The sequence below is a fragment of the Nyctibius grandis genome, chromosome 6, assembly GCF_013368605.1.
Source record: "Nyctibius grandis isolate bNycGra1 chromosome 6, bNycGra1.pri, whole genome shotgun sequence".
Classification (NCBI taxonomy): Eukaryota; Metazoa; Chordata; class Aves; order Nyctibiiformes; family Nyctibiidae; genus Nyctibius; species Nyctibius grandis.
Genome location: NC_090663.1, coordinates 17224782 through 17250493, shown reverse-complemented (window position 1 = coordinate 17250493; position 25712 = coordinate 17224782). Strand labels below are relative to the sequence as shown.

At 38.4% G+C, this 25712-nt stretch overlaps 1 protein-coding gene across 3 annotated transcripts; it reads right to left on the bottom strand.

Annotated features, from left to right (window-relative positions):
• Positions 1–5418: 5418 nt before the first annotated feature.
• On the bottom strand, positions 5419–24845 carry BST1 (bone marrow stromal cell antigen 1). Of its 3 annotated transcripts, none has more exons than XM_068403041.1 (9): positions 24492–24845; positions 20515–20644; positions 19282–19417; positions 18718–18800; positions 18028–18104; positions 14743–14835; positions 12634–12720; positions 12058–12117; positions 5419–8887 (listed from the first exon to the last, which is right to left on the bottom strand). In XM_068403041.1, the coding sequence occupies exons 1-9, from the start codon at positions 24659–24661 to the stop codon at positions 8773–8775; spliced, it is 951 nt and encodes a 316-aa protein (XP_068259142.1). In that variant the 5' UTR covers positions 24662–24845; the 3' UTR covers positions 5419–8772. The 3 variants fall into 3 exon arrangements, with proteins under 3 accessions (XP_068259142.1, XP_068259143.1, XP_068259144.1); XM_068403042.1 differs by having other exon boundaries at positions 5419–6443; XM_068403043.1 differs by lacking the exon at positions 5419–8887 and adding an exon at positions 9928–10499.
• Positions 24846–25712: the final 867 nt, after the last annotated feature.

The following is a 25712-nucleotide window of genomic DNA, read 5'->3' as shown; positions in this document are numbered from 1 at the left end:
ATCGACATACAGGGAAGGAATTAAGAAAGCCAAACGTGAACTGAAGTTAAAAATGGTGAGGTGTGGAAGGGCACCAAGAATGGCTTCCACAGGCACATCCACAGCAGGACAAACACCAAGGAAAACATGGAGCCGCTGCTCAGTGAGGTAGGTGACCTACTCTCAAATGACACTGAAAAAGCAGAAGTGACTCAAGGCTTGCTTTGACTTACTCTTCACTGGCAAGGTCTCTTCTCAGGCCTCCTAAGGTCTTTGTGTCTACAGTGCCTAGGTAGGATTTTTGGGGAGAAAATTACTACCCACAGTAGGGAAAGATTGAGTTATGGACCATTTAAGCACACTTGTTGAATACAAGTCCCTGTGTCCAGATGAATTGTGTCTGAGAGTAGTAAGGACAAGTTGGCTTACCTCCCTTTGAGAAGCCCCTTCCAACCTATATGATTCTCTGAAGCTACAATTTTGTGATAACGATTTGCAGAATGCAGACAGATCTCCATGCTTTCTAATAAATAACTACTGGAACTGAAGAACTTTATCAAACAGGCCTGCAGAGATATTGGGATTTAGGGAACTGAAGACAGATGGAAATCTAGCTAATCTTTCCTTGAAGACAACAACTGAAATCAATTATGTATAAGAGCAAATCTCCAGGTAGCTTAAGGTTGACTGTGAATGCAACATGCTGTGGAATATTATTTGTGCTGCCTAAATTAGAATTTTAAATTTCCTTGATAAAACATGTTAGCCATCAGGTTTTAAAATAAACACACCCGGTATGACTATCTGCTAAAATTCTACAGACAGCTAAAGATTTTATAAAAATAAAGCTGTCTTTCCAGTTACATGTTAGTGTTATGAAATAAAAAAAAAGGGGACAGGCCCTTCCAGAAAGAAAACATCTAGTACTGCCATTCTTGGAAAACCCACAGTATCACTGAACAATGTAGGCTGGAAGGGACTTCTGCAGGTTACCTGGGCCACCACTTGCTCAAATCATGGCTAACTTCAGGGTTAAATTAGGTCACTCAGGGTGTTCTCCAGTGGAGCTTTGAAAACCTCCATGGATGGAGAACCCAGAACCTCTCTGGGCAGCCACCCTCATGGTGAGATTTTAAAAATGTTTAGCCAGAATTTCGCTTGCTGCATTTTTTGACCATTGCCCCTTGTCTTTTCACTGTGCACCGTGAAAAAGAGTATGACTCCATCTTCTCTACAATGCCCTCTAGATAATGGAAGAAAATATCCTTTCTGGATAACTTTCTGGATCTTCTTTTGGAAGATTTGTTGCTATAGCATACAGAAGTGTCTCATGGAGAGTTGTGATGTTCACGCTTTTACAACAAGGTTTCTGAGACTCATCTACCAGTCATTTCTAAAAGATTTTAAGAAACGCTTCTTCTTAGGTGAATATTTTTGGAAGAAATAGATGAGAAAGGGAAGTTGTAAAGAGTTACAGCATGGCTGTGCCAGGATCAGTTCCTATTTTTTCTCCAGATTATTTCCATCAGGGACTTGATAAAGCAGCAATGGTTGTACTCTTCAGTTCCCCTGAGTCTCACCCTATTCTGTCCTTCCAAATGCTCTGACTTTCAAATGGGAGATCACAACTGGAGAAACAAAGGAAGCCAAGTGTCTTTTCCTCTCATCAAACATCATGCTTTAGCATGGAGCAGAATCTTTTATCAGTAAGTGCTAAATTTTCCTGATCAGTAAATTAGCTTTCCAAACCTTTCTGGTTGCCTGCATAGGTATGGTTTGTTTCTCTTTGTATGGATAATTATTCCTGTTTGCCTGTTTTCCTGTGAAGTTCTTCTTTAAGTGATGATTCAGGGATGTTTTGAAAGGCTTTTTTAGTTGTATATATGTTAATTTTTCTAAAAACCTTTCTGATCAGAAAACTACCGAACACCACATAGAAAACTAGCTCCAATCTTTTCCATGTTATTGTTTCACAGCAGGCTACAGAGATAGCATAAGTGATGAGAGCTTTTCAGGGCCCACAACAGACCTTAAGATCCCTAAATTAGTGGCCTGCTTTTTCCATTAGTGTTGTGCTGTGCTGAAATGACCCTGGAACGACTAGATTTTAAGCTGTTTGTTTCTAGGATGTGATTTATGGACAGTCAGATTATTTCAGTAGGATCAAGTATCCGGTGAGATACACTGGCAAGTATATAGACATACCCTGATCTTTCTCAGAAGTCAGAAGTCATGACATCTGTTCTTCAGCTCAGATGTTTCAAACTACTGCAGTTTTGACTGCCTTACAAATAAATAACTTTACAATGGGATGTGCATTTAAAGCTCATGTCCAGGGAAGGGGCGTTTGGGAACAGCTGTTCCTTAATCATTCTCTGCACAGACGTGCACAGTCTCACTCCTTTCCCCTCGTGTGCCTGACTAGCGCTTGCTTCTCCCCTTGTAGCTCTGTGAGCTCACTTGTAGCCAGCTGGAGCCGCAACAGCACTGACTGTGCTGTTCTGTGTGAGACAGGGTAACAGACACTAATGACTTATTTTTTCTTTCTTTATTGCAAACAAAGATCTCAAAGGGTCCAAAAAATTTTCCCCCTTTGGACCACGCTTCTTCCTTCCACTTCTGTGCTTGTTTCCCTTGCTGGCTCTCTTGAGTATCAGGCCATCTGCTCCTTCCCCTGCGCTTGCAGAGCCTGGCACTTGTACAGGTGCTTCCTAAGCTTTGCTGCTGCCTGAAGAATTTTCTGCGGTCACCACTGCTGCCTTTTGCATCTTGCAGTTCCTAATTTCTTTCTCAGCCAAAGTGGTGGGTTTGTAACAAACCAAAGTCATAGCTGGGGTTTGTTCATTGATTTCCTCACAGAGCGAGGCAATGGGCTGAGAGATCCCCTAGATACAAACACACTGCTGGTGGGGAAGGAGGTGCAGCGGGGGCACAAGCCGTGGAGTAGCTCCAGAACAGTTTGAGGAAACAAGTTACTTCATTCTTCTGTATCACCTTCACCTTTTTTTGATATGCCTTTCTATTCAGGCATGTCAGAAAAATCATAGAATCACAGAATGATGTCCTAGACAAATTTAAAAAAACATGCAAGGGTATAGTGTTTAAAGCACTGATCTGCAGAGTGGGAGGCCCATGTTTAAGGAATCATGCATTCAACATGAATCAGGCTATGAAGAAAATATTTTTTACTTGGGACATGTTTAATTTATACAAAACAGAACAGCTGCAATAGAAGAGTTTGCAAGTAAGTGAGAGCTATACCAAAGCTATAACCTAGCAGTGAGGGATCTTACCGTGATTTCTGACAAGGTTGCTGTACTTTTTTTGTGCAAAACATTTTTCAAGGTTTAGTTTTAGTACAGAGGAAATGCAAATGCTGTAACCTCACCAACTTTCATGAAATCAAGTGCTTGTTTTCTGGCCAGTACTAATTATTATGCTGCTCACACATTCCGAAGGGAAATACCCAGCAGGCTCCCATCCCACTGAGGCAGCCAAGGAAATAAAGTTGACATAGAAGTACGCTCTGCAAGTCCATGAGTCTGTAAATAGCAAAATTTCTCCTAAAAAAAACTATATGGGGCAGATATGACACTTGGAAAGGATCCCTGTGATGGTTCAAAGGTCAAAAACCAAGAAACTTGAAAAACAAGACCTTTCCTGGTTGCTAACTAGATAAATATATATATATATGCTTTTGTACACGTGTGTATAAATATTTGTCCAGGATTTGACACTGTGGCTTCCAAGTTTATTGGTTGTGCTTACTGTCCTTAACTGCTTTTTGCTTGATATATGCCATATACTTTGCTTGTCATCACTCCTTTTTCATATCAGTCCAGCAGCTCTTTTTTTATTTAACCCCATGCTAATGGGCAGTGGTGACAGGAAGTTCAGGGTGAAAGCCCAGAGCGTTTATTCTGTTTTGTGGAAATACCAGCTCTGGATTTTCTGGCACCTTGCATTAAAACAAAGGGAAAAGTAAGAATGCAGCACGACACAGGCCAGCATGTCCTACAGTTGGTATTTGGTATTGCAAGACTAAAATTTCCATGGAATACTTATTTCTGCTCATTTGCTTCTTTGCTTGCTGCTCTTCAAAATGGCACACTGTGACCTAAGAGCTTTTCCCCACCTGTACCCCGATTTAATGTAGCATATAGAATACCTGTAATTTTGTTAGCACTGCTCTCTTGACTTATCTGTTGCAAATGGGGAAAAAAAAAAGTCTTTCTGCAGTTTGGAGGTCCAGCGCTTGCCAAATTCTTCACCTGTAATTCCGGTTTCTGCCTGCAATACTTCACATTCCTTGTTAATTATTTATCCAAGCACTCATTAGCACCTGATACCAGACCATATCAGGTGTAATCGCTAAGAGATGCCCAGGCAAACACGGTTACTGGATTAAAAAATACTATTTCTTTGCTAATTATTGTAACTAATGGTATACCTCGAGTTACTTCGGATATACAGTTCTGGAGGATCCCCTCTGTCTGCACTTTGACAACTTACCACACTTACTGCTTACACAGTGCAGAGGTATTCCTAGTCAAATGGTCACTAGTAAAGGACTAGTTACTTTACTTCACTGCCTGCTACTGAAAGGAAATGTGTATTATAATCTCCTTCATTTTCCTTCTATAAAACTTCCAACATCATAATTTTGTGCTTATATACTCTGCTAAAAATATGAAGTAACTCACCTGAACTGAGATCAGGTTCACCTTTGCTGCAGCTGCAGGAAAGAGAGGAGAAGGCAGGCGAAGAGGGGCTGCCCAGGCAGGGGGGGTACTCCGGCACGGTGTGAGGTGTGAGGGTACGTATGTGCCATGCTCCCAGGCTCCAGTTTCCTGCACTCCTCTCCCTGCCAGCCTGCACTTGAACTGTGCTGCTGCAGTAAGGGAACGGGGGTCTCCTCTGAATTTGCCTTCATAATTCGCAGGGAACTGTAGGAAATCAGACGCCTGCAGATTTGAAATAAAATCTGGCAGATCATATTGTTCACCTCTTAAATAAAATGGCAAGTAAATTTAGACTGGGCAGAAGTTGGAATTAGGAAAAACCAGAAAATCAGAAAAACACTTGTAAAGTGCTTGAGCCACCCTAACATTTGACTAAATTAAGATACTGTGCCTCCCCATACTGAGCTATTTTAAACCAAACTTCTTGGCTCTGCTAAAAGCACCCTTCTTCCACTTTACACCCTCTACTGTTGAAACCGAATACATCAGAATTATTTCTAGCTAATCTAACTGAAAACTATAGAAAGAGTTAGGTTTCTTTGAACAGAAAGTATCGCACAACTTCTTGAGCTTTCAGTTCAAGTTTCACTACATTTGAGATTGCTGATCGGAAACACAGTCGTGTCAGCTGAGTATCACATCAAGGCCAACATGACAAAAATAAACACCAGCAGTATAAAAAGGGCAGAGAGGTGAATAAGTTGTCCTTGCTTTATTCTCATAACTTCTTACTCCAGAGCACTCAAGAGTTTGCATTTAAAAATAGACAGAGCAGGTATAAGCAGGTATATAAGTGTGCATGCACATACATGCTGAAAAAAAGGAATTACTCTCATTTAGAGTTTGGCTTTTGTCAGATACCATGACTGGAACACATGCAGCATAAAAAAAAAAAGGTTAGCAGAAGGGGAGATTATATTTATTTCTATATAGGAATGAAGAACATGACATAACTGAAGTCTTAACTGGTCCATAAAACAGGCAAAGACAGGCAACACTACCTCAGTATCAGTAGCTTCCACAGGTCTGCCTGCAGAAATGCGGAGCACCTTGTAATGCTCCTGTACATGATTCTTTCATTTGCCATAAGTAGTTGGATATTAACAGATCTACACAGGATGGTGGCATCCAACTGGATTAAAAATGAAGTGATATACATAATGTTTTCATATGAAATATCTTCCCCCCTGAATTCAAGTCTGGAGACAGCTGTTTTTGCAGTACTGCTAGTACAACTATGAATGATTGAAACATTTTGAATCTGTATTTGAAGCACCCTGCTGAACATTACCAGGCTTGCATGAGTTTACAGAGAAGGGCAGATGCCTTTTGGACATTATGATTTCTCCAAATTTGGCACAGCTGTTACATGAGACATTGCTAATCAGAGAATTTACTGAGTGTTCAAGACAGAGCACAGGCATACCCCACTGATTCTCACCATGTAAGTGTAAAATATATGTATAACTAGCACTATTCACACACTTTGTAGATGTAGAAATAAAAAACAGAGATATAAGGGATTCTCTTGCTCACAACTTTTTGTTTATGTCTCTGCCTCCTTCCAGGAGTAACAAATGACCTTATAGTTTCTTGTTTTGCTGACACTTCTTCTGCCCCGTCTCTGCCTCCTTCCAGGAGTAACAAATGACCTTATAGTTTCTTGTTTTGCTGACACTTCTTCTGCCCCTCTGCTTCTGAGATGCCAGTCACACTGTTCTTCTGCACAGATTAAAACCATTATATTAAACTCAGAACAAATGATCCACACTCAGCTTGAAATTTGCTGTCTTTAAGATCTCAGGAAGCCTATGTATCTAAAACTTTGCTTTCTTTTTTTCTCCCAGCTATATTAGTTGGTCAGCTAAAAATCTTTACAGATCTTCTGAAGCTTTTCCAGCAAGTTCGAGACACTTCACTCAAAAGATACTGGAAAAAAACCTGCTGTCTGCTACTGAGTTGAAATAATGGCAAAAGAGGCAAGAACACTAGAAATAAGAAAACACTGCAAGAGGTTTCTGAGTGTGTTGTTCATGATATAAGGTTATGCAGTAAATAACCACAAATTATTTGAATTGTATCTATTCCACTTTGTATTTTACTTTTTTTTCCGAAACAGAATTATTTAGCAGTTCCTACAGTGTGTTTGGTATCATACGTAACAGCCAGCACTGACTGCGCTGCTGGAGTGGATTGTATCCAGAGGCTGGAAAGCTTTCATAGGCTGGTAAGCAAAAGTTGGCCAGCTGGGATGCTTGGCTTATGGATGGAAGTTGCCTAAGAGGCATATGGCTTGTTAATGGTATTAAGCTATTCTCTGAATCCTGCACACACTATAGTATACAGGTCAGTGGGTAGGACAACACGAGAGGAAACGATGGCTTGGACACCTATCTGTGAGCCTCATACACACTGTCTCTACAGCCTGAGGTCCAAAACATGTCATGATGTGATCTGCTGTGGATAAATAGAAGATTGATCAAAGTTGCTTGGATTTGGTTATCAGAGATGTGTCTGTGTTACAAACAGATACCTCTCATTATTCTGGCAGCTCCTGTTAAGGACAGCATCAAACAAGCAATAAAAATGAGGAGGATGTTGAAGCAACTAATCAAAGGACTAATGTTTCAGCATAGGTAGGGACCAATTTTGAGGTGTAATACAGCCCAGATTTTCAAAGTCTGTAACTTCTGAATTCAGTGCTTTTGCAAGTGTCTGAAACAGACACAAAAATCCTTCAAGCTGGAGCCGAAACCCAGCTGTGACACAGGCAAACACAACTATGTGCGTAATATAAAGGGATTTGCATTAAAACCAAATTAAAGATTATTACAGGAATGGAAGCCAGACAAATAAGCAACAAAAATGTCTTTTAGATATTTTATCTTTCAAACATACAATATGATATAGTTGTACCAGGGACTGAAAGGGTGTAACTCTACTATGGAGTTGTAATTTAGATGCACTGAGATAACACAAACATCCTATTCCAGTTTCCTGACAACCAGCTATTACAAACACAAATAAATAATACAGAAGCTAACAAAGAATGTGCAACAATATTCTACTTAAAGTTATTTTCTAGAAGAACAACTATGTTTTTCCAAAGATTTATGTGTCATCTTGGTAGCTGTATGCCTTGGTGGTTTGGAGAAGCATCTAGCTGGAACACTTAGATAATTCACAGAAGTTACTCAAGACACCTTCAAGGTGGCATCTGCTCACTCCTCAATGTATTCTGAAGCATGCTGACTGAGTTCACGGCAAGCAGGCAGATGTCTGACTTGGCAGGTTCTCCTCTGAGTTTGATATGCCATAAATCACATCATGGTGACCAACCATCACATTGTGGTGGAAAACCTGTGGAACTTTCTAGACCTGGTATTCCTGAATATTGGCTATCCAGTGGCCAGGAAACAGCCAGATGAGGAACAGCTGTGCAGATGACGAAGCAATTGATATTATGTGGTAAAATAGTCTATGCAAGTATGCAAGCCAGAATCTCACTGTACCATAGTTTCAGGTAAGTTTGGCCCAAGTACCGGACCACTTATGAAAATGAGTTTAATTTTTGCACTGTCTCACCTATTGTATCTTGTACCAAGTAAGCAATCTAAGCTCTCTCCCATCTGAATTCATATTTCCCCTTCCCAAAACATGATAATCAGACACTTAAGTTTCCAAGACGAAATGCTAGGATTGTTTTTACAAACAAGTAAGCTGTATGGGAGATGTATGACAGGCATAGTTTCACTTTTCTTTCTTAAATATGTGAACAGGAAGTATTATTCTCAGTTTAATTCTGGAGAATAAGGATAAGAGGAAATAGCAATGGATTTCTTCTGTTCAAGAAAAAGAAATGAAGGGTGAGGCTTTCTAGCAGCAGTAGAACAATTTTTGTTGCTAAAAGTAGTTGGGATCTAGATAGAAGTATGCAGCATTTTAATATGCAGGTTTGCTGGTCCCAGAAGTAGGGTGCAGTTAGAAATTAGTTGAAGCCAAATTTATAGCCAGCTAAGGCAAACAGAGGATATGGATTCAGTTACTTAACTTAGTACACTAAAGCAAATCTGAACAAAAAGCCTACAAAAGAAACAAACATGAGCTTGTTCCAGCTGCCTCCTGTGTCTGAAGAGATAGGTCCTCTTTGTGCTGCTGGTGCAGATCTGAAGAAAAGAAAACAAACAGGATGTTCACAGCACAGAGCTGAGTTAGGATTCTTTTAAATATCAGGGGGTTGTTGCCAAGGATGAAGTTTGCAGTCCAAGTGCTAAGCTAGAAGTTTCTTTGTAAGAGCTCACCACTAGATTCCCTTTGGCTGTCATGATTTTATAAACAGGATATCTGTGCAAAACCCTGGGAACACTCCTTTCTACCTTAATATCTAAGCCTCCTTGTCTCTCCACATCCATTCACTGTCTCTGGCCTTATGCTTGAGATTGTATAGAGCTCTTCTAGGCAGCAGTGGTCCTAGAGGTCTATATTTTTACAGCACTTGATACAACAGTACCCAGATCCATTTCTAAGTCTCCCTGACATTGCAATAATGCAAGTAATAAATACCACGACTAGTAAATTTCATCTGGCGTCCTTTCTGCTCATGTTTGTAAGCCGTCTATGCCATCTAGTGGGTATTTTTTTACTTACAAGTTTTCTTCAAACACGAGGGTGTCAACAACCCAAAGTCCAAATTTTGACTCAGCAGGAACATAGTTCAAGTCTGGAGAGGAGCTAAGGGGCACTATCACTACTCAAGAAGCCCCAGGTACATTACAGCACTTTCTCAGCCATCCCTCTGCTAGCCTGACACAGACCTCTCCTTTGGTATGCTGAGGTAACAGGAGTTGAGGTGACAAAAAAAGTCACTTGCACAACTCTGATGTCTTTGGGCTCAGGACATTATTCTCCAGAGGCTGAGAAGGCCGCGATTAGTCTTGTAACAGCAAATAACCATTATGAAAGGGGACGCAACAGAGCCTGCATACCTAGTCTCACTATTTATTGTAGATGTATGAACACTGAGTGTACACTGAGCACAGACGTTCTGCAAAGGAAACCTTTTCCTAACAGATAGACGCTCTTAATAGTGATACCACTACTGACCAAACTGTTCCCATGTCAGTTAATGGACCATGAGAGAGCAGGGAACCATCCACAGACAAAATAGATCTAGAAGATAATAATCAAATCATTTATACACATCGGCTTAAGGCTCTTTCTAAAAGGACAGCTAATTTCAGTGGAGATGTTTTTTATTGCAGAGAAGTAAGTGATTTCGGGAAGAGTGTAAGTATTCATTGTCTTGAAGTATTTTAGCTACTTAAAGTTCAGGGAGAGGCAATGATAGTGAGCATTCAGATTGGGAAGCTCTGTATTGATTAGGGATAGAATTGATATGAAGTGAATCAAGCCTATGACATTGCCATGCATACAGGAGGGAACAGAAGGCTCAGGAAAGAAAGAAGCAAGGAAACTTTTCCTAAGGAGGATGATAACAGCCGAGTTGCTTAGTAGTCACCCCAGGAGAGTATGAGACTGGTGCTTAGAATACGCTAGTGATTATGTTAATTTAAGTACCAACACGGATGGAAACTAAGGAGTGGCTGCTCCCCTCTTTACATACTGCAAGCGTTATGTGGTGATACTGGAGAACTGGTATGCTCATCTCTTAGGTGAAAGAAAAAAGACATTAACTGTTTCCAAAAGCCTTCTCATCCAGGTTTCCTCAGCTGAGGAACGTACCTACATCACAAAACTTTGAGGGAAATGGTTTAAGACCTGGGAGAAGAGAAAAATCTTCTGTTAAAGAGTTCAGAATATTATATTTTAAAAAGACCTGTAAAGTGCTTTTTCCTACAGTTTGTTAATATTGTCACCACGTTCACAGCTGCAACTTCTCACAGGACAACTGTATTTTCCATTGACACATGAACAAAAGCCTTACCATTCACTGGCAGAACAAGGAAACCCTATTTTAACCCACCATGCAAGCGGTATCTAGTAACAAACAAATGCCTTAACAGAACTGGAAGCCTGTTCTGTGATATACTACCTAGAAGGAGTCTGGAGCTATCAATGATATCTAAAATGCCACTGTTTTCATCACACATTTATAGGTTGGTGCTGGGATATAATTTAGATGTAAGAACAAAAGTTGTCACATTACAAGCTGAGTAAAAACTTTCAGTGACCAGCAGGAACAGAGAATACTCACGTTCTCTGTAAGGGTGTATTAAAACCTGAACATATGCTACAGAAAGTGATAGACATCTTTTCTGTACTGCATGAAGCACTACTGCCACACAACCCCAGGCAGGCAAGCAGGAATTGCACCTCTCTGCTGCCTTAACTAGGGGCAGCAAATCAGGTTTTTCATAGCAGAAGTTATCATTGCAGTATTACGTGGGTATTAACATACAAAAGATTTGCAGGTGCTTGAATTAGGGCAGAAAGGACAGTAGGAGATATGATGTGGCCAAATATATGGATTATGCATAGAAATACTATAAGTAGAGAACAACTTTTATGCATCTATGTATCTTGCAACTTTCCCAACTGTGAGGAAGTTTTCATATTCAGATGTTCAGGTACCTTATGTGTACCTATACATGTAACAGCACATAGACTAAGAAACTTAGCCACAATTGAAAACAGCCATCTTTACTGTAAATTCACTGAAATATATCATAAATTAATTTAATAATCTTTATATAATAAAGAAAAATATGGATAGGAAGGGAAATTATTAAAAGCTAGTTTGGGAGTGATGCTTGCTAATTAAGAAAGTTGTATCGTGGATGCAATTTGCATTCTCTGCACATAACCTACAGGCCCAAGGTAAATAGATTAAAATATAGAAATTGGGTTTGCACACAAAATGGAAGATTAAAAAGAAAAACTTCCTCAGAATTTGGAACTGAAAGTTCCAGTAGCTGGAGAAATGTCCTTTAGATCTGTTGCCATTTGACGTACAATTTCATTATTCAAGGAAGAATATTAATGAAAGCTATTTCAAATCCGTAATAGATGTTGCATCAGAACACTGATATTTACAAACTTCATTCATACCAGCAGTTATATACAGTGTGATTGTGTGATCAATGAGAACTGATTAACACCTAATTTTGAATAGCAGGTGCCCACAGACAATTGTGCACAATTTGTAGATAGAAACTGCTTACTCAATACACAGTAAGTAATAAATTCAAGAATACTGTATATTGCGTATGGGTGATACATAATAGATGATAGAGGTAGAATCTGTTGAACTGTTGACTTCTGCATTATTTATTTGGTTGTAATGACACTGAGGATGGATTGAATTTCTCTTACTTACGATGAAAGGGTACACTTAGAATCATCAGGATAATCCAGGCAGAGTAAGAACATTACAGGCCTGCGAAGATATCGTTTTATTTAGCATCTTTCAGGCAGAAAACAGAAAAACAAATGAAAAATCCAAAACAGACTCAACAGTATTATTATGTCTAAAGCTCCCTTTTGAATATATCTATCTTACAATCTACTGTGAATAACTAGAGCTGTGAATACTACTGTGAATACCTAGCAATTCTGCAGACATTCAATAGTGTTTTTAACTGTTGTTTAGATTTTTAATCCAAGTAAAGATTTTACAGTGAAGTGGAATACATAAGGCCATCTTCTGTGTCTGACATTTGGTAAGTACAATATTCCATTTAATTATACATTTATACAATTCAGTGTAGTGTTTTGCTCAATTCACACCCGAAAAATGCTTAGTCCAAAAAATGTGACATCACCCCTCCAACATATCAGTCTCTTACTGAAGACACAACATTAATGGCACTTAAGTATTGGAAGGTAAGAAATCATTTAAAATAGATGAGGTGCTTCTGCAAATAGACTGTATTAATGAAGGATTTTCACTTACTTGTAATTGTCAGTGCAGGTGACACTATAACCAAGGGTTTTCAGCCTGTTTTCTAATGTGTTTACAGTATGAGTTCCACAGGAATCTCTGTGAGAAAGGATTTTAATATTATTACAAGTCTTTTGTTATCTAATTTCCTTTCACTGAACTTGATGGTATTACAAGTAAATCTCCATTAGTTTGCCTCTTCTGTATTCCTTAACACCTACAGAAAACTGGTGTACATTGCTATTTATAATGCTTCATTTGCTTACAGTCATTTAACATTTTATACTCAGTTTGCAGAGACTGGAAGATTGGCTTCAGCCAGTGTAGCATTTGCAGATTCTAATAGCAAATATTCCCACCTTCAATATTTCACTAGACAAAAAGAGTGAAATAATTTTGTAAAAGAATAAGTAAGTGTTTCATTTGTAATATTCTCTGACAGCTGTTTAGGTGGTGCTAAAGTTGATGCTAGCTGTCTTTACAGAATAAGTTGGTTATAATACATTAGAATTATTCTTGTTGTTAGAAGCTTGTACTCTCTCTTGAATACAGAACAAAAGAAAAACACAAGGAGAGAGAAAAAAACACAGAAACAATCCTAAATGCATCATCTGTGTCTAGTACTGATTTTTTAATTTGTGGTCCAATTAGCAAAAGAAAGTTTAGATAGTACAGAATCTACTAAGACCTCTAAAACTTGCACCAACGTCAAGTATTAAGGTCACTGCTACTAATCCATTGGTCAGTAAATACTCATGACTCTAAAGAAATCATATTTGGACCAACAAAATAATTGTAAAAAGCAATTAATAAAAATACACAAATATTTCCATGCATCCAGACAAGCACAAACTGAAAGACAAATTAAGATTCAGTGCTTCTCTTAATTTTTCTTTCTAGTAAGGGCAACTTTTCCAAAAGTGAGCTTTCTTTTTTTTTCCCCAAAAGGGTATGATTCTTTGATTTAAAGAGAAAGGCTGAGAAATGCTCATCTGAACTATGCTTCGTAGAATACACTGCATTATGGTAAAATACATGGTCTGGGCTGGCCATGCCAAAATTGAATGAAAGTGAAGCAAAAGGAGATAGGAAAGAGAAGAGATGAGATGTGAAAGCGAAATGACACAAAATGAATGGATGCAACTAAAAAGTGTTGCGTAGCAAGAACAGAAGCCTCACGCTCCCAAGAATGCAGATGACACCAGGGATTCAGCCACCAGTGGTGGATATGGTGACATGAGTCCATTTCTCTGGCCCTCTTCAGCCAGGGCAGTTTGAAGACCAATGAAGTACCACCATGTTATATGAAACTGCAGGGACCCTGTAGATGGTTGGGATAAAACTGAATTCCTCTGTTCCTCTACCCCCGATTCATCTATCTACATTTGTAGGGATCCCCACAAAAGCTACAATGAATACACTATTTAATACTTCCTTTAGTCAATCCCAAACCAGGCCTAGTTTCTGGCCTAATGATTTCATTTTTTTAACTTCAGAGTCCATTTTCCATTATGTTTCTGTTGAAAATCATCACTTGGTCTTTGACTATTTACCAACAGGCTATTCTGTTTGGACTGATCTGTTTTGGTTTGTTTATTTGTTTGTTTTAAAAAATTAAATTAACAGCAAAATTAGACCTTTTTAAAGCCTGCTTTTTATAATTAGATTGATTTTAAGTATGGAGAGAAGATGAGCCCCCTGGTGGTATTTTTCTGCTTCTACTAATTTTCAAACAGTTAAGATGAGTTAAAATGAAAAGAACGCATACGGCGAGAGGGAAGAAGTATTTCATGTCAGCATTTAATCTGAAATTCAGCTGACTCTTTTCTTAGTAAAACTGTACGTGCTATATCTTCACTCAAGGTCTGAGATCCACACACATGTCTCTCTAACTAAGAGTGGACTCCAGACCTAATATTAGAATTTATTTATATTTTGTCTAATTCTGCTATTTCTATACTCTTTGGGAACGGCAGGGTGTGCCTTCTGTGTTACTGAAAGCATCTAAAATATTTTTAGTTTAATTGCTATGCAAATATAATCAAATAGAAAGGTACAGTGAAATTTTAAAGACAGTTCCAAAAAGGAGAAATTAATTTTTTTTTGGAAGACATAACTTACATATCTGGTCCTTCAATATCATCCACAACCCAGATGACAATTTGTGAGATTTTGTCTTTTTGGAGATTAGGTATTTCATAATCTGCAAAAAAACTGATTCAAGAAACAAAGTTTTAGAACTATAAAGAACACACAAAAGAAATAATCTTTTCTCCCTTTGCATTAATCAAGGCTCTGATCCTGCCATAGGGTATGGGCTTGGTTGATTTTACATTTACATCTTCTGATTACAATCAGACTCAACACAGAACAGAAAAAATCTGATTCACATTCTGCATGTCCTCAAAGGTCAAGGTCATTTAATCAGAAGTTTGGTTTTTGTGTTCTTCATCTTAGCTGAAAAAAGTTACAACCTAGAGGTGAACCAGAACGAAGTGAACTTTAAAAAATGCAACTCCAAAACAAAACACATTTGATACTTAGTAAAAAAAGAAAAAGGTGATTCTTGTAGTTACTGCTTTTAGACACAATACAATTTTGCTTTAAATAAAAAAATAAGAACAGCCACAAGACAAATATATTTTTAGGTAAAAAATCACAGCAACAGTAACGTGAAGTATTTGTCTAGGATACATAAGACCATAAAGGAGAAACTTCTAGATGTGCTCATCCCTGGCCTAGGGAATCTTCCACTTTATTGCTTTGTGTAAATTGACTTTCATAGATATTTAAATAACAATTAAAATGAGACAATAAAATGGCAACTAAATCATAGAATAGTTTGGGTTGGAAGGGACCTTAAAGATCACCTAGTTCCAACCCCCCTGCCACAGGCAGGGACACCTTTCCACTAGACCAGGTTGCTCAAAACCTCATCCAACCTGGCCTTGAACACTGCCAGGGAGGGGGCATCCACAGCTTCTCTGGGCAACCTGTTCCAGTGTCTCACCACCCTCACCATAAAGAATTTCTTCCTTATATCTAACCTAAAGATGCCAAATCCAAAGGATTATTTCAATGTCTGTAAATTGAATTTTTTGTGAGATACAGGCATTTCAAAGCCACACATTTCTAACCCTTCCAGCAAGATGTACTGTAATGATTTCCAACCTTTTAATTGCTCTTTTTTTTCCTCCTCAGAAAGCTTACAAGGGCTGTCTGCACTGAATGCTTGGTCCAAGCCTGAGACTAGGGGTGTGCTTTAATTTGCCTATCATGAGTTGTCTTAAATGTCTACATCTGGGCTGCAGTGTCTCATAGCCACTTTAAATGCTCTGAGATCTCTTCAGACTAGAAGGGACTGTTAGTTGTCACCTCCTGGATGAGAACAGCAGTGGCAATGTGACCACTGCTCTGTCCTCCTGGTGCCTGCAGGCAAACTACTGGTGCTCTGGCGTGGAAGCACAAGACAAGCGGTGGTTGACAGTGTCTGTTGGCAGCCAGCTGAGACCTGTTCACGAGGTTAGCAAGTTAAACTTCTGCAGAAGTAGAACATGAGGAGGTGGATACCACCAGTTGCCTTCTATGGCCAACTCTGTTACAGCAGTGGCTAACCAGAGACCAGTAGCAGCAACAGCAAGTTTGCCTGTCTGTCCAAGGTGTCTTAAACACATAGTGAAAATATAATAAAAATTAAAGATTCCAATTATTTTTAACTCATTTGCCCATTCATGCCTATGTTATTGCCAGCAAAAATGAAGCTTCCTCCAAAATATAAAGGAATCTTTAACTAGAGGAGTCTGAAACTGTGGAGGAACAATGTAAAATTGACTTCAGTAAACCAATCTTTGAAGTGACTAATATGTTAAAGAAGTCTGCCAACTACATTCATACTGTGTGAACGAACAAAGTTATTTTGCAGTTAAGTGAGAAATAAATTTTAACTGAAATGGTAACAGGTGACAATAATGATTTAAGTGTACAAACTGTGAAGCAGGATAAACTTTGGAAGTGTCTTTGAAATGCTTGAAAACAGACAAGAGAGATGCTTAGGAAGACAGGGAGATCTTTCAGATTACCTTCTGCTATTAATTATTCAACTCTAAGCCTCTTTCAAACAAGATCTCTTAAACAAATTCAGTCATAAATGGACCAGAAGATACGCAGCAAAGAACACAGATGGATTAACTGGCTTTGTTTTTTCCTTGGCAGGCTGTGTTCCAGTGGTGGAGATATCACTGGTCACAATAGCACCAGATGGGCAACCTAGGGAACTGGTGAAAAGAATTAATTTATGTGTAAGAGGTTTCTGAAATAAGGAATCTGTAAATTAACAGAAATAAGGAATATGTTTCTGAAATAAGGAATCTATACTGGATTCTGGGCATTGACCTGCTGCCAGGTATTATCATCTGCAGAAGACTGGACCACCTAAGCAACCAAAGGAGACCATGTAAGTTTTCTTGATTAGCTGAAAGCTGTGTACAGAGGTGGACCTTTTTGGGGTACAGAGGTAAGTAGGTAGTAGGTGTTTTGGAACAGATGGTTCTTGTTTCTCTCCCACACAGAGATAAAATTAACTTTTCAATTATTATTTTTAGTCCTTAGTGAGCACACAGGAAGAGGATCTGTTCTATGTTTTTTTAAAAGATGTTTTTTTGATCTGCCTTGGACAGGATAGTTGCCAAGGAAAGATGTATTTTTCACCAAAGGTGGGCAATCACTACAGCCGCATATTCAGTAAAAGTTCTTAAGGGTGTACTTTTACAATAAATTTTAAATTTAAGCTTTGATGAACTTTGGCATAGTGGTACACTTGTAAATCAGGGAAAATACATCTGTCCCTAATACACAAGGGAATAAGGAGAAGAGGAAGCTAATCTTTGCTATTATCTTACTCAATGAGCTTTTTTTGCTTTCTTAAACCATAATGGATATCAAACTACCTCCTCTCTTGGTCATGGAGAAGTAACAGGACAAAGCATTTCTTCTACAGAACTTACCAAGTTTGCTCCTAGGCCTGACAGAGGCTACACTCCTTGTAACGATGTCCTCTCCTTGGAGATGTCCCTGAATACAAATTTTGTAATGCTCATCTTTTTGAAGACATACACATCTTGCCACAATATTTTGGCTGACTTGAAGCCTGCTTTCAAAGAGAATTTATCCTTCTTGCCACAGCATTTTGTAAAATGCAGGAGTCAAAAGGATTGTTTTCATCTATTTCACATTAATTCCTACAGCTGGGGACAATTAACAGTTGTTCCCACAACTCAGCAGACTTTGATGCAACAGGCTCTTTCAGCTACATTTCCATGCTTTGTGCAGCAGAAGACTCAAACAACTGGTTGACCCTTTTTTTACAGGCATCAGACCTTGTACACACAAATAAGTGAGTTTTCTTACCCCGGATCTGGATAAGCTCCTCCGACTGCAGAACCATTCAACAAGACATGTATCACCCCAGAACTGTGCTGCGCATACTGCAATACATAACAATTTTTTTTCAGAACTCATCTTACAGATTTGTCATGTGACCTGGTATTGTATTGCAAGCAACAACAACCAAGGAAAGAATTTTACCAAGAATAATATCAGAATTGTGAAAATAATGTCAAACTAGCACCCTAGCAGGTCACTGCAGTAGAGAGGACAAGAACTAAATAGCCAGTGCATTAATACAATGCATCTTCTCAAACTTTTTTCTCAAACCTATAAATAATTTCTTCAGCATAGGAAGAAAGCATTTTGGCACTCTGTATTGGATTTTGATCTGTGAATAAAGGGTTTCCACCAAGGCTGTCAAATGTCACTGAGGACCTGTATTCAGTAGACAACTAGTGTGCTTAGTGTGCTTGGTATATGCTTAAATACATAAACAAAGCTAACACAGAATTTTAGCACATTATCTAGCTAAGCTGAAAGTTAGGTTCCTCTTGCTAAAACACTGCACCCAGTCTAAAAAAGTGTATTTGTATCAGAGGAAATAATCTAGCACAGTTACAGACTTAAATCTGTTTTGATCCGGCAATGTTTTCCTGAACCACTCAGGACACACCCACTAATGTATGAAGTCAGGACTAATGCACCGCTTACAGTGGTTGAGGCCATTCTCCAGAAAGAGTCCACCGCGTTGTTTTCACATTCCTCTGCGGTAGGGCAGGATTCATAGTCCAGTCCTGTAGGAAGGCATGTGATTTGTGCTATTAGAGACATGATAACGACCGTAAAAAGTGACCTTAGAAAGCAATTAAATATATTCCTGCAATACGCACTGAACGTACAAGATGGGCTGGCATAACACTGAAAGCTGACAGTTGTATATTTTCTATCAGTTTCCATCCTTTGCAGTTTACACAAACAGTGACATCCTGTGGATTCAATAATTTGGCTGAAACGGCTCGAACTCTATACCTGGGATGCAGAGAGCTCCCTGTTCAGAGGACTGACAGGGAGGTTTATCTCCTTGCAGCACTGTTTAGATTTCACTGTGTGCTCCCCGACTACATTGTTAAACATTTACACAAAACAGGAGAGAATAAGACAGTGAAGCTATCCCTGATTTTTCTTGGGGCAAGAGAAAAATTAGCTCCTCCAGAACAGAGCAGTCTCCATTACGGTTTTACAGACAGACATTTAATATAGTGCTTATGGTCTTACCAGTGCTGTTTGCCTGCCCACACCAGTTTAGAAAATCTCCAAGGAAGCCAAACAGAGTATCAGCCAGAGACATGTAGCGACGGCCTCTGCTAGCAAAACTACTGACTAGCAGATGATTATTTTCCCAGAAAAGAGACTATATAAAAAAGAAAAAAAAATAGAGAATAAACAAGCTTATCAGTTGGGTGTGGACAGAATGGGATTATGGGGTGCCGAAAACAGTTTAAAACATGTTTTGGTATTTCTTTCACAATCAAGCTAATAACCAGAAATGTTAGCTATCTCTTTAGAGGAACAAAAGTTGTGGGTTTTTTTTTACAGTGGTATAAATTCTGATCACTAGAGGCTTGAGGGTCATTCATACCATGATGGGAACGGATATAGACCTATATTAAATACAGTTAGGCCTAGCTTTGCCTTCTTCAGCAGACAGATTTAGGAAAAGGGAGTAAAAAGGGAAGACATATTTCTAAGCCAGATATATCTTACCAGAATTCTCTCACACTACTATGTTGGCTTACGGTGTTAAAAAATAACATGTCTAGCTGCTATTTGTGTGTTTGCAAAACTCTGATGAATTAAGCTATGTTGACAGGAGTATTTGTTTGTTTAGCTTGTATCATTTAGAGATAAGGAATAATTGTGCTAGAGGAAAAACTGCTTTAAAGCACAACCTTTTAGAGAAGGCCAAATCACACATTCTGATGGGATACGATGGCACAAAGAGCTGTATTTTTTGCATTTTCACAGTTCTCTGCAATTGCCAGCACATCAAACCCTTACTGTTTTCTAGCATATAACAGTGTCCTGTCTCGTTTGTGCTTATCCTTGTTTAACATGTTAATGTTTAACATGTCTCCGCCCTGAGATTTGGCTGCGAGGAGTGGAAGCAAAATACCATAGCAGGCAGAGTCTTTGCAGGCAGAACACCTAACGTGAGGAAAAGTAGAAGTGGAAGTTCAGGGACAACAACAGAACTGGCACGGCAGGAAAAGTGGGGGATCTTGGTAGAACGAAAACAGAGAAGTTGCTGAGAAGTTACAGCATAAAATAAATGCAGCCAAACACATTGAAAAACACCATCAAGCTTGAGCCTAGTTTGTAAACCACAGACAGGCCAAAAATAATGAGTCATGAGTCAGCCACAAAATGACTCTTGGTCAATTTTGAACTGTGTCACGGAAAATCTGCTGGATGTCACAGGACTCTTAACATAACATTAATAATCATTACCTTGTTAGGTGGAATTGTGTGCAATGACAGGTTGATAAATAATTCATAGTCCTTAGGTAGAATGCTGCAAGGATCCTTGTTAATAAATGCATTTTTAAACGCTTCCCATATCTCTGAACAATTCTTCTCACTGTAATCATTGAAACAAACTAATAGGAGAATCGTTTTTTCAAAGCAGAGCAAGAAAGTAATTTGTTCCCAACTTCTTCAAATTCCCAAATTAAAAACCCCAGAAGGTAAAGATAGAAAACTGAAGTCACGGTGGTAGAAAACTTGCAACCCAGGAAGAGCATATAGGTCTTGTCTTTTCCTAACAGCAGCATATTAGGAAGAAGTAGCAATGAAAATAGTAGGATTTACAGTGTGGAATTAGAAATACATAGTAATTCAACAAAAATCTTACAAGGTACAGTATACACAGTGAGCTTGCTATCCATCGTTGTAGAAATACTAAAGAAAACAGCTTTCTTTAACATTTTCCAGATTCAAAATGCCATTTAAATTAAAGCATAGCTAAATGTGGAAAGCTACTGGAATGTAAAATTACCCTTAAAATGTCAGATTCAAGTGCAGAAGGAGTTACTAAAAAGTTTTTATTGTAGAAAAATGGTTTTGACAAAGAGATACCTTCTGTGTATACAGGCCCTAGGATTATGCAGCTTTACCTTGCTGGAATGAGTATGGTGACCGTGTAGGACACGAACTATCACTGTGCAGTAGCTACAAGAATACTCTTAGGATTCAATATTTAAACTGCTCATGTAGGGGGGCCTGAAATAAGATGCTAGGCTGTGTACTTCGACAGTTCTCTTCTGCTAGCTCTGTGCTGGGGACAATAATTGCCCATGGAAGGACAGGCCAGTCCATCTAGGGATGGAAGCGTCTTATCTCTCTGGATTTGCAGGATCTCACCTGTCACAGCTCTGAGCCTGCCTGGAGCAATTAAAAAGGGAATTGCTACTTTCACCACTTTCCCACAGTAACTTCCCCACATTGGCTGTGACAACGCCTATGCCAGGAGCACTCTGCAGAACAGAATAATGTATTTTACGTGCATACAGCATTCCTAACGCGCACAGCTGTAATTGCAAAGCCATAGCTTGAACAACAGTAGTCCCGATAAGTAAACCAAACTGCCATTGAAGCGTTTTGCTCATTTAATGTCATCCATAGACAATGAGGTTTCTGCTGGCGCTTCTCCTCGTGATATTCGTTAAGGAGCTGCTTTGTGATGCTGAATGTCACAGATACTTTAAAGTTAAAGGACCCCTTGTGATGAGCCATGCAGCTCCCATGCAGGAAACAGACCACAGATTCTCTTACAGTAAGGGATTGGACTAGATGATCTTTTGAGGTCCCTTCCAATCCCTAACATTGTGATTCTGTGATTCTGTGAACTGTATAAAAAACCCCAATATATCGTAAGCAAATATGGGATCTTGATCTGAAAATCTTCAGTGATGCAATATGACCCTTGATCAGCAGTTCCAATGTTTAACTAGCCTTACTTGATAAAAGGATTTGCACCCTAGTTCTGATTTCAAGCCGTTAAACTTTAGCTTCTGACAATTGTATATACTTATGTCTCATTCTGCTAAAGAGCTGTCTACTGTAAGCACACACTTATTCATGCTAGTACTTGTAAATTGTGATCAACTGAACTCTTAACATCTTTCTTGACAGTTGAATCCAGCTGTCATTTTCTGGTTAATTCACTTCCTGCATTTTTTTTCTTCACGTCTTCTCATCCAGGTTTGAACAGCTTGTAAATCAAAAGGATTATTCTGCTCTGTTACTCAAAATTTCTTAGTTGGCAAAAATACTTTTTGGAACTACAGGGTGAGGAAGGACTGTAGTTCAGGACAATTCCTTCCAGTTTTAATAGACACTAATAAGTCATATTAGTTTTATTTCATACTAGTCAGTTAAAAAATACGTTTTCAAAACTTACATTATATACTACCAATAAAAAAATATGGAGGAAATGCACTACAGGAACATTTGTGTTATATAGCATATGCCTATTAGAAAATTTCAAATATGATTTTCATTCAAATCCCTCACTTCTACATGACCATAACAGTTAGCAAATTGCCTCTTTTAACTGCCATTTTGCATGTTCTGTTTTAATGTAAAGGAAAGTTTTTCTTATGTTTCTATAAACAACTTTATGTTTTAAGTATGTTGCAGTGTAAAGACATACTTTGCTACCTTCTTTTCTGTTAGCAAAATATTTTTAAAAAATTATTCTATTTGCACATAAATTCAGAAGCAAAACCTATCCAGGTGGCTATGCCTCTGTAAAAGCAAGCCTGGGGGCAATTAAGAAACAGACAATGAACAGAAAGGGTTATAAATATTAGAATATCTGTTTTGCACCTGTGCAATATGAAATTTCCATTTTGTTTAGATTACACTATTTGCTTACAGACCTAAGGGAAAGACAAAAAACCACATAATATGAAATAAATTGTGCAGCTCTTCTTTGTATAATGCTATTTTGGGCCTTAATTCAGGAAAGCAGTCCTAATGTCCAGGCTGGCTTCATCCTATTCTGAGTAAGAATACTTTGATGAATGTGTTCAGACTTCTCAATTTTAAAATTATATTGTGAAAATGTCACAGGAATTAATTAGACCACAAAACTGTCATAAACGAGAGACATACAGAAATACTTTCAAGATTATTGTATTTACATTTCTAGAAGCCCAAATCAGTTAACAATAAAGTTAACATTTCCACAACAATCCTTTATGTTGCTCATTTTAGTGTATTCTGTATTATTAGTCACGTTCTCCTTCAGATATAAATGAAGTGACATCTGCTAACTGCAACAGGAACTCTAGCTACCTATAGCCTACTGCCAAGACCAGATTTCATATACCTACACAACTGTTAACTGACTTAAGTTTTAGTAGTTTTTATTATATATTAAATTGTATGTGTGTAGAAATCTATAGTTAAAGTTTACTGGCATCTTCCACTGTGACGTGTTTATAAATTTGCCAAACTTGAATTGTTCAGCTGAAATTTTAGTACTGTGTTATTGGCATTAGGATGATTTTTTCTTTCATGGGGAACTTGAACCAAAACACTTCTGATAAGTTAAGAATGTTATTAGGAAGAAACATGTTGTTTTGCCTTTGTTAAAAGCCATGAACCTGTTTTAGGTCCTGTATCTTCCTGTCTTGCAGCAGGAACTGAAAAATGGGAGGTTGGGGGAAGGAGGTGATATTTGCTGATATTGTGCAACATAACCTATCCCCGTTTAAGAACACGATTCAATGCTGCAGGAACCCAGCCAGGCCCCCTCTGCAAATACCTCTTCAAACTATCAGGAAAAATTTTAGTGGCGGAATAAAGGACTAAACTCCAGGAGACTGTCCTTATTTTTTTCCTTATCGAAGCCCAAACAACGTAAGGAAGACAGAAAAAGTGGTCATTTTAGCAAAGTGTGTGACTTACCTCCAGTTCTGTGTAATTAACACAGACAATGAAAGCTCATGGGTAACGATACTTCAGCAGTTGATTACTACATGATTTTTCAGGTGCATGAGCTACACAATCTCTTTCAGTACCACTAGACAGTTCTAAAGTGAGGTGCTTTCCCTCTTAGATGACCTGACATACAAGGCATGCGAAGTAAAGCTTGTCTTCCCAGGAGCACTGCCAGATTTGGTACTTCAGAAATACCATTCCCACCATTTCTGTGTCGTGTTCTCCTTACAGAACACTGTGGCACTGGGGGAAGGGGGGAAAAATGTGAACTAAAAAGTGGAAGGATTAAAATCTTGCCTTAATTACACTTTTTATTAATATTATATCCATCAAAGTTCATTTTTTGTTTACAGACAGCTACAAGCATGTTGGCTTCAATAGGATCACTTTCATGGCTAGGAGCAAAACATCAGGCTTCTGATTAATAACCATTTTGTACAGAACATAAAAAACTAATCCAGAAATGAGCAAAAACTTACCCAACAGCAGGATTCACAACTCTAATATAGTCATAGCATCTTCCAATGACAATACTTTCCAGGTTTAGCGTTGTACCTTCACCTTTCCATTTCCTTTCCTGCACTTCTGAGAAGCTGTTCATAAACAGAACAGAGACAAGTAAGAAAGACAAAAAAAGGCTCTTCATCATGAATTCTTCACAACCCAAGTTCTTAAAAAAAAAAGGAAAAAAAAAGGAAAAAAAAAGGAGCGTTAAATTGTACAATTTAAATGGAAACCTGGAGGCTTAACATTTAATATTATCAATACTGGCTACAGCTCTGTACACAAAAGACGAAGTTACACGGAAATCTGAACCTTGCTGGGGACTGTAATCTAACTGTTTCCTGGAACGATTGCAGCACTGGGATACATCACTTCCTCATGCCTAACTGTTCCCCACTTCAGAAAAACGAGACTTTTAGGGTCACAATATTGCCACCTGGTGATAACTGGGAAGAATTGCAATATATTTCAGTACAGAGAGAAAAACACGCTTACCACTTCATTATTTACGCCGCCTTAGGTTCGATTAATGCTCATTGCCATGCTACACCTTCCTAAAACATCACAAGTGCTTGCAAGCAACACTTTAAACCAGTTTCTTCTCGTTTTAAAAGAGCTATACTTTTTGCATATATTTCTCTAATGGCTGAAAAAAATGCTGAAATACATATCAAGAACAAAAACAATTGAAAATTGCAGGTGAAGCAATGATCGCATAAATACCCCGATTCTCAGGTGATCTTGTATCACACATAGGGGCAACATTAGTTAGCTCTTTTTCCACCTCTCCCCTGGATACTGGCAGTAACATTTCCGTGCGATGATACGTGTTTTGAAGTCTTCTTCATGATCAAAACCACCTCGCAGTAAGGAATCAATCATAACGAGAAATGAAAGGATTAAGACGTACTTCCTGTGCACTGAAGAAATCTCTTCAACTTCTGTTTACTCTTATTCTCCCTCCAGCTTCTTTTCCCTAAGTACTTAGATCATCAAGTGGCATCAATTAATCTACTCTTCAGTGTAAATATCCTGTGATATACACTGCTGCAAATACAACCACACTACTTTTTTCCCTTTTTAAAAAAAAAAATACTTTTTCAGCCTTAGAGTAATTTGTCTATGGACTCACATTTCTGAGGAACATGCTGGTTCTTCGTCTCTTTCTATTAAACAGTCTCTATGCTTCAGTGAAT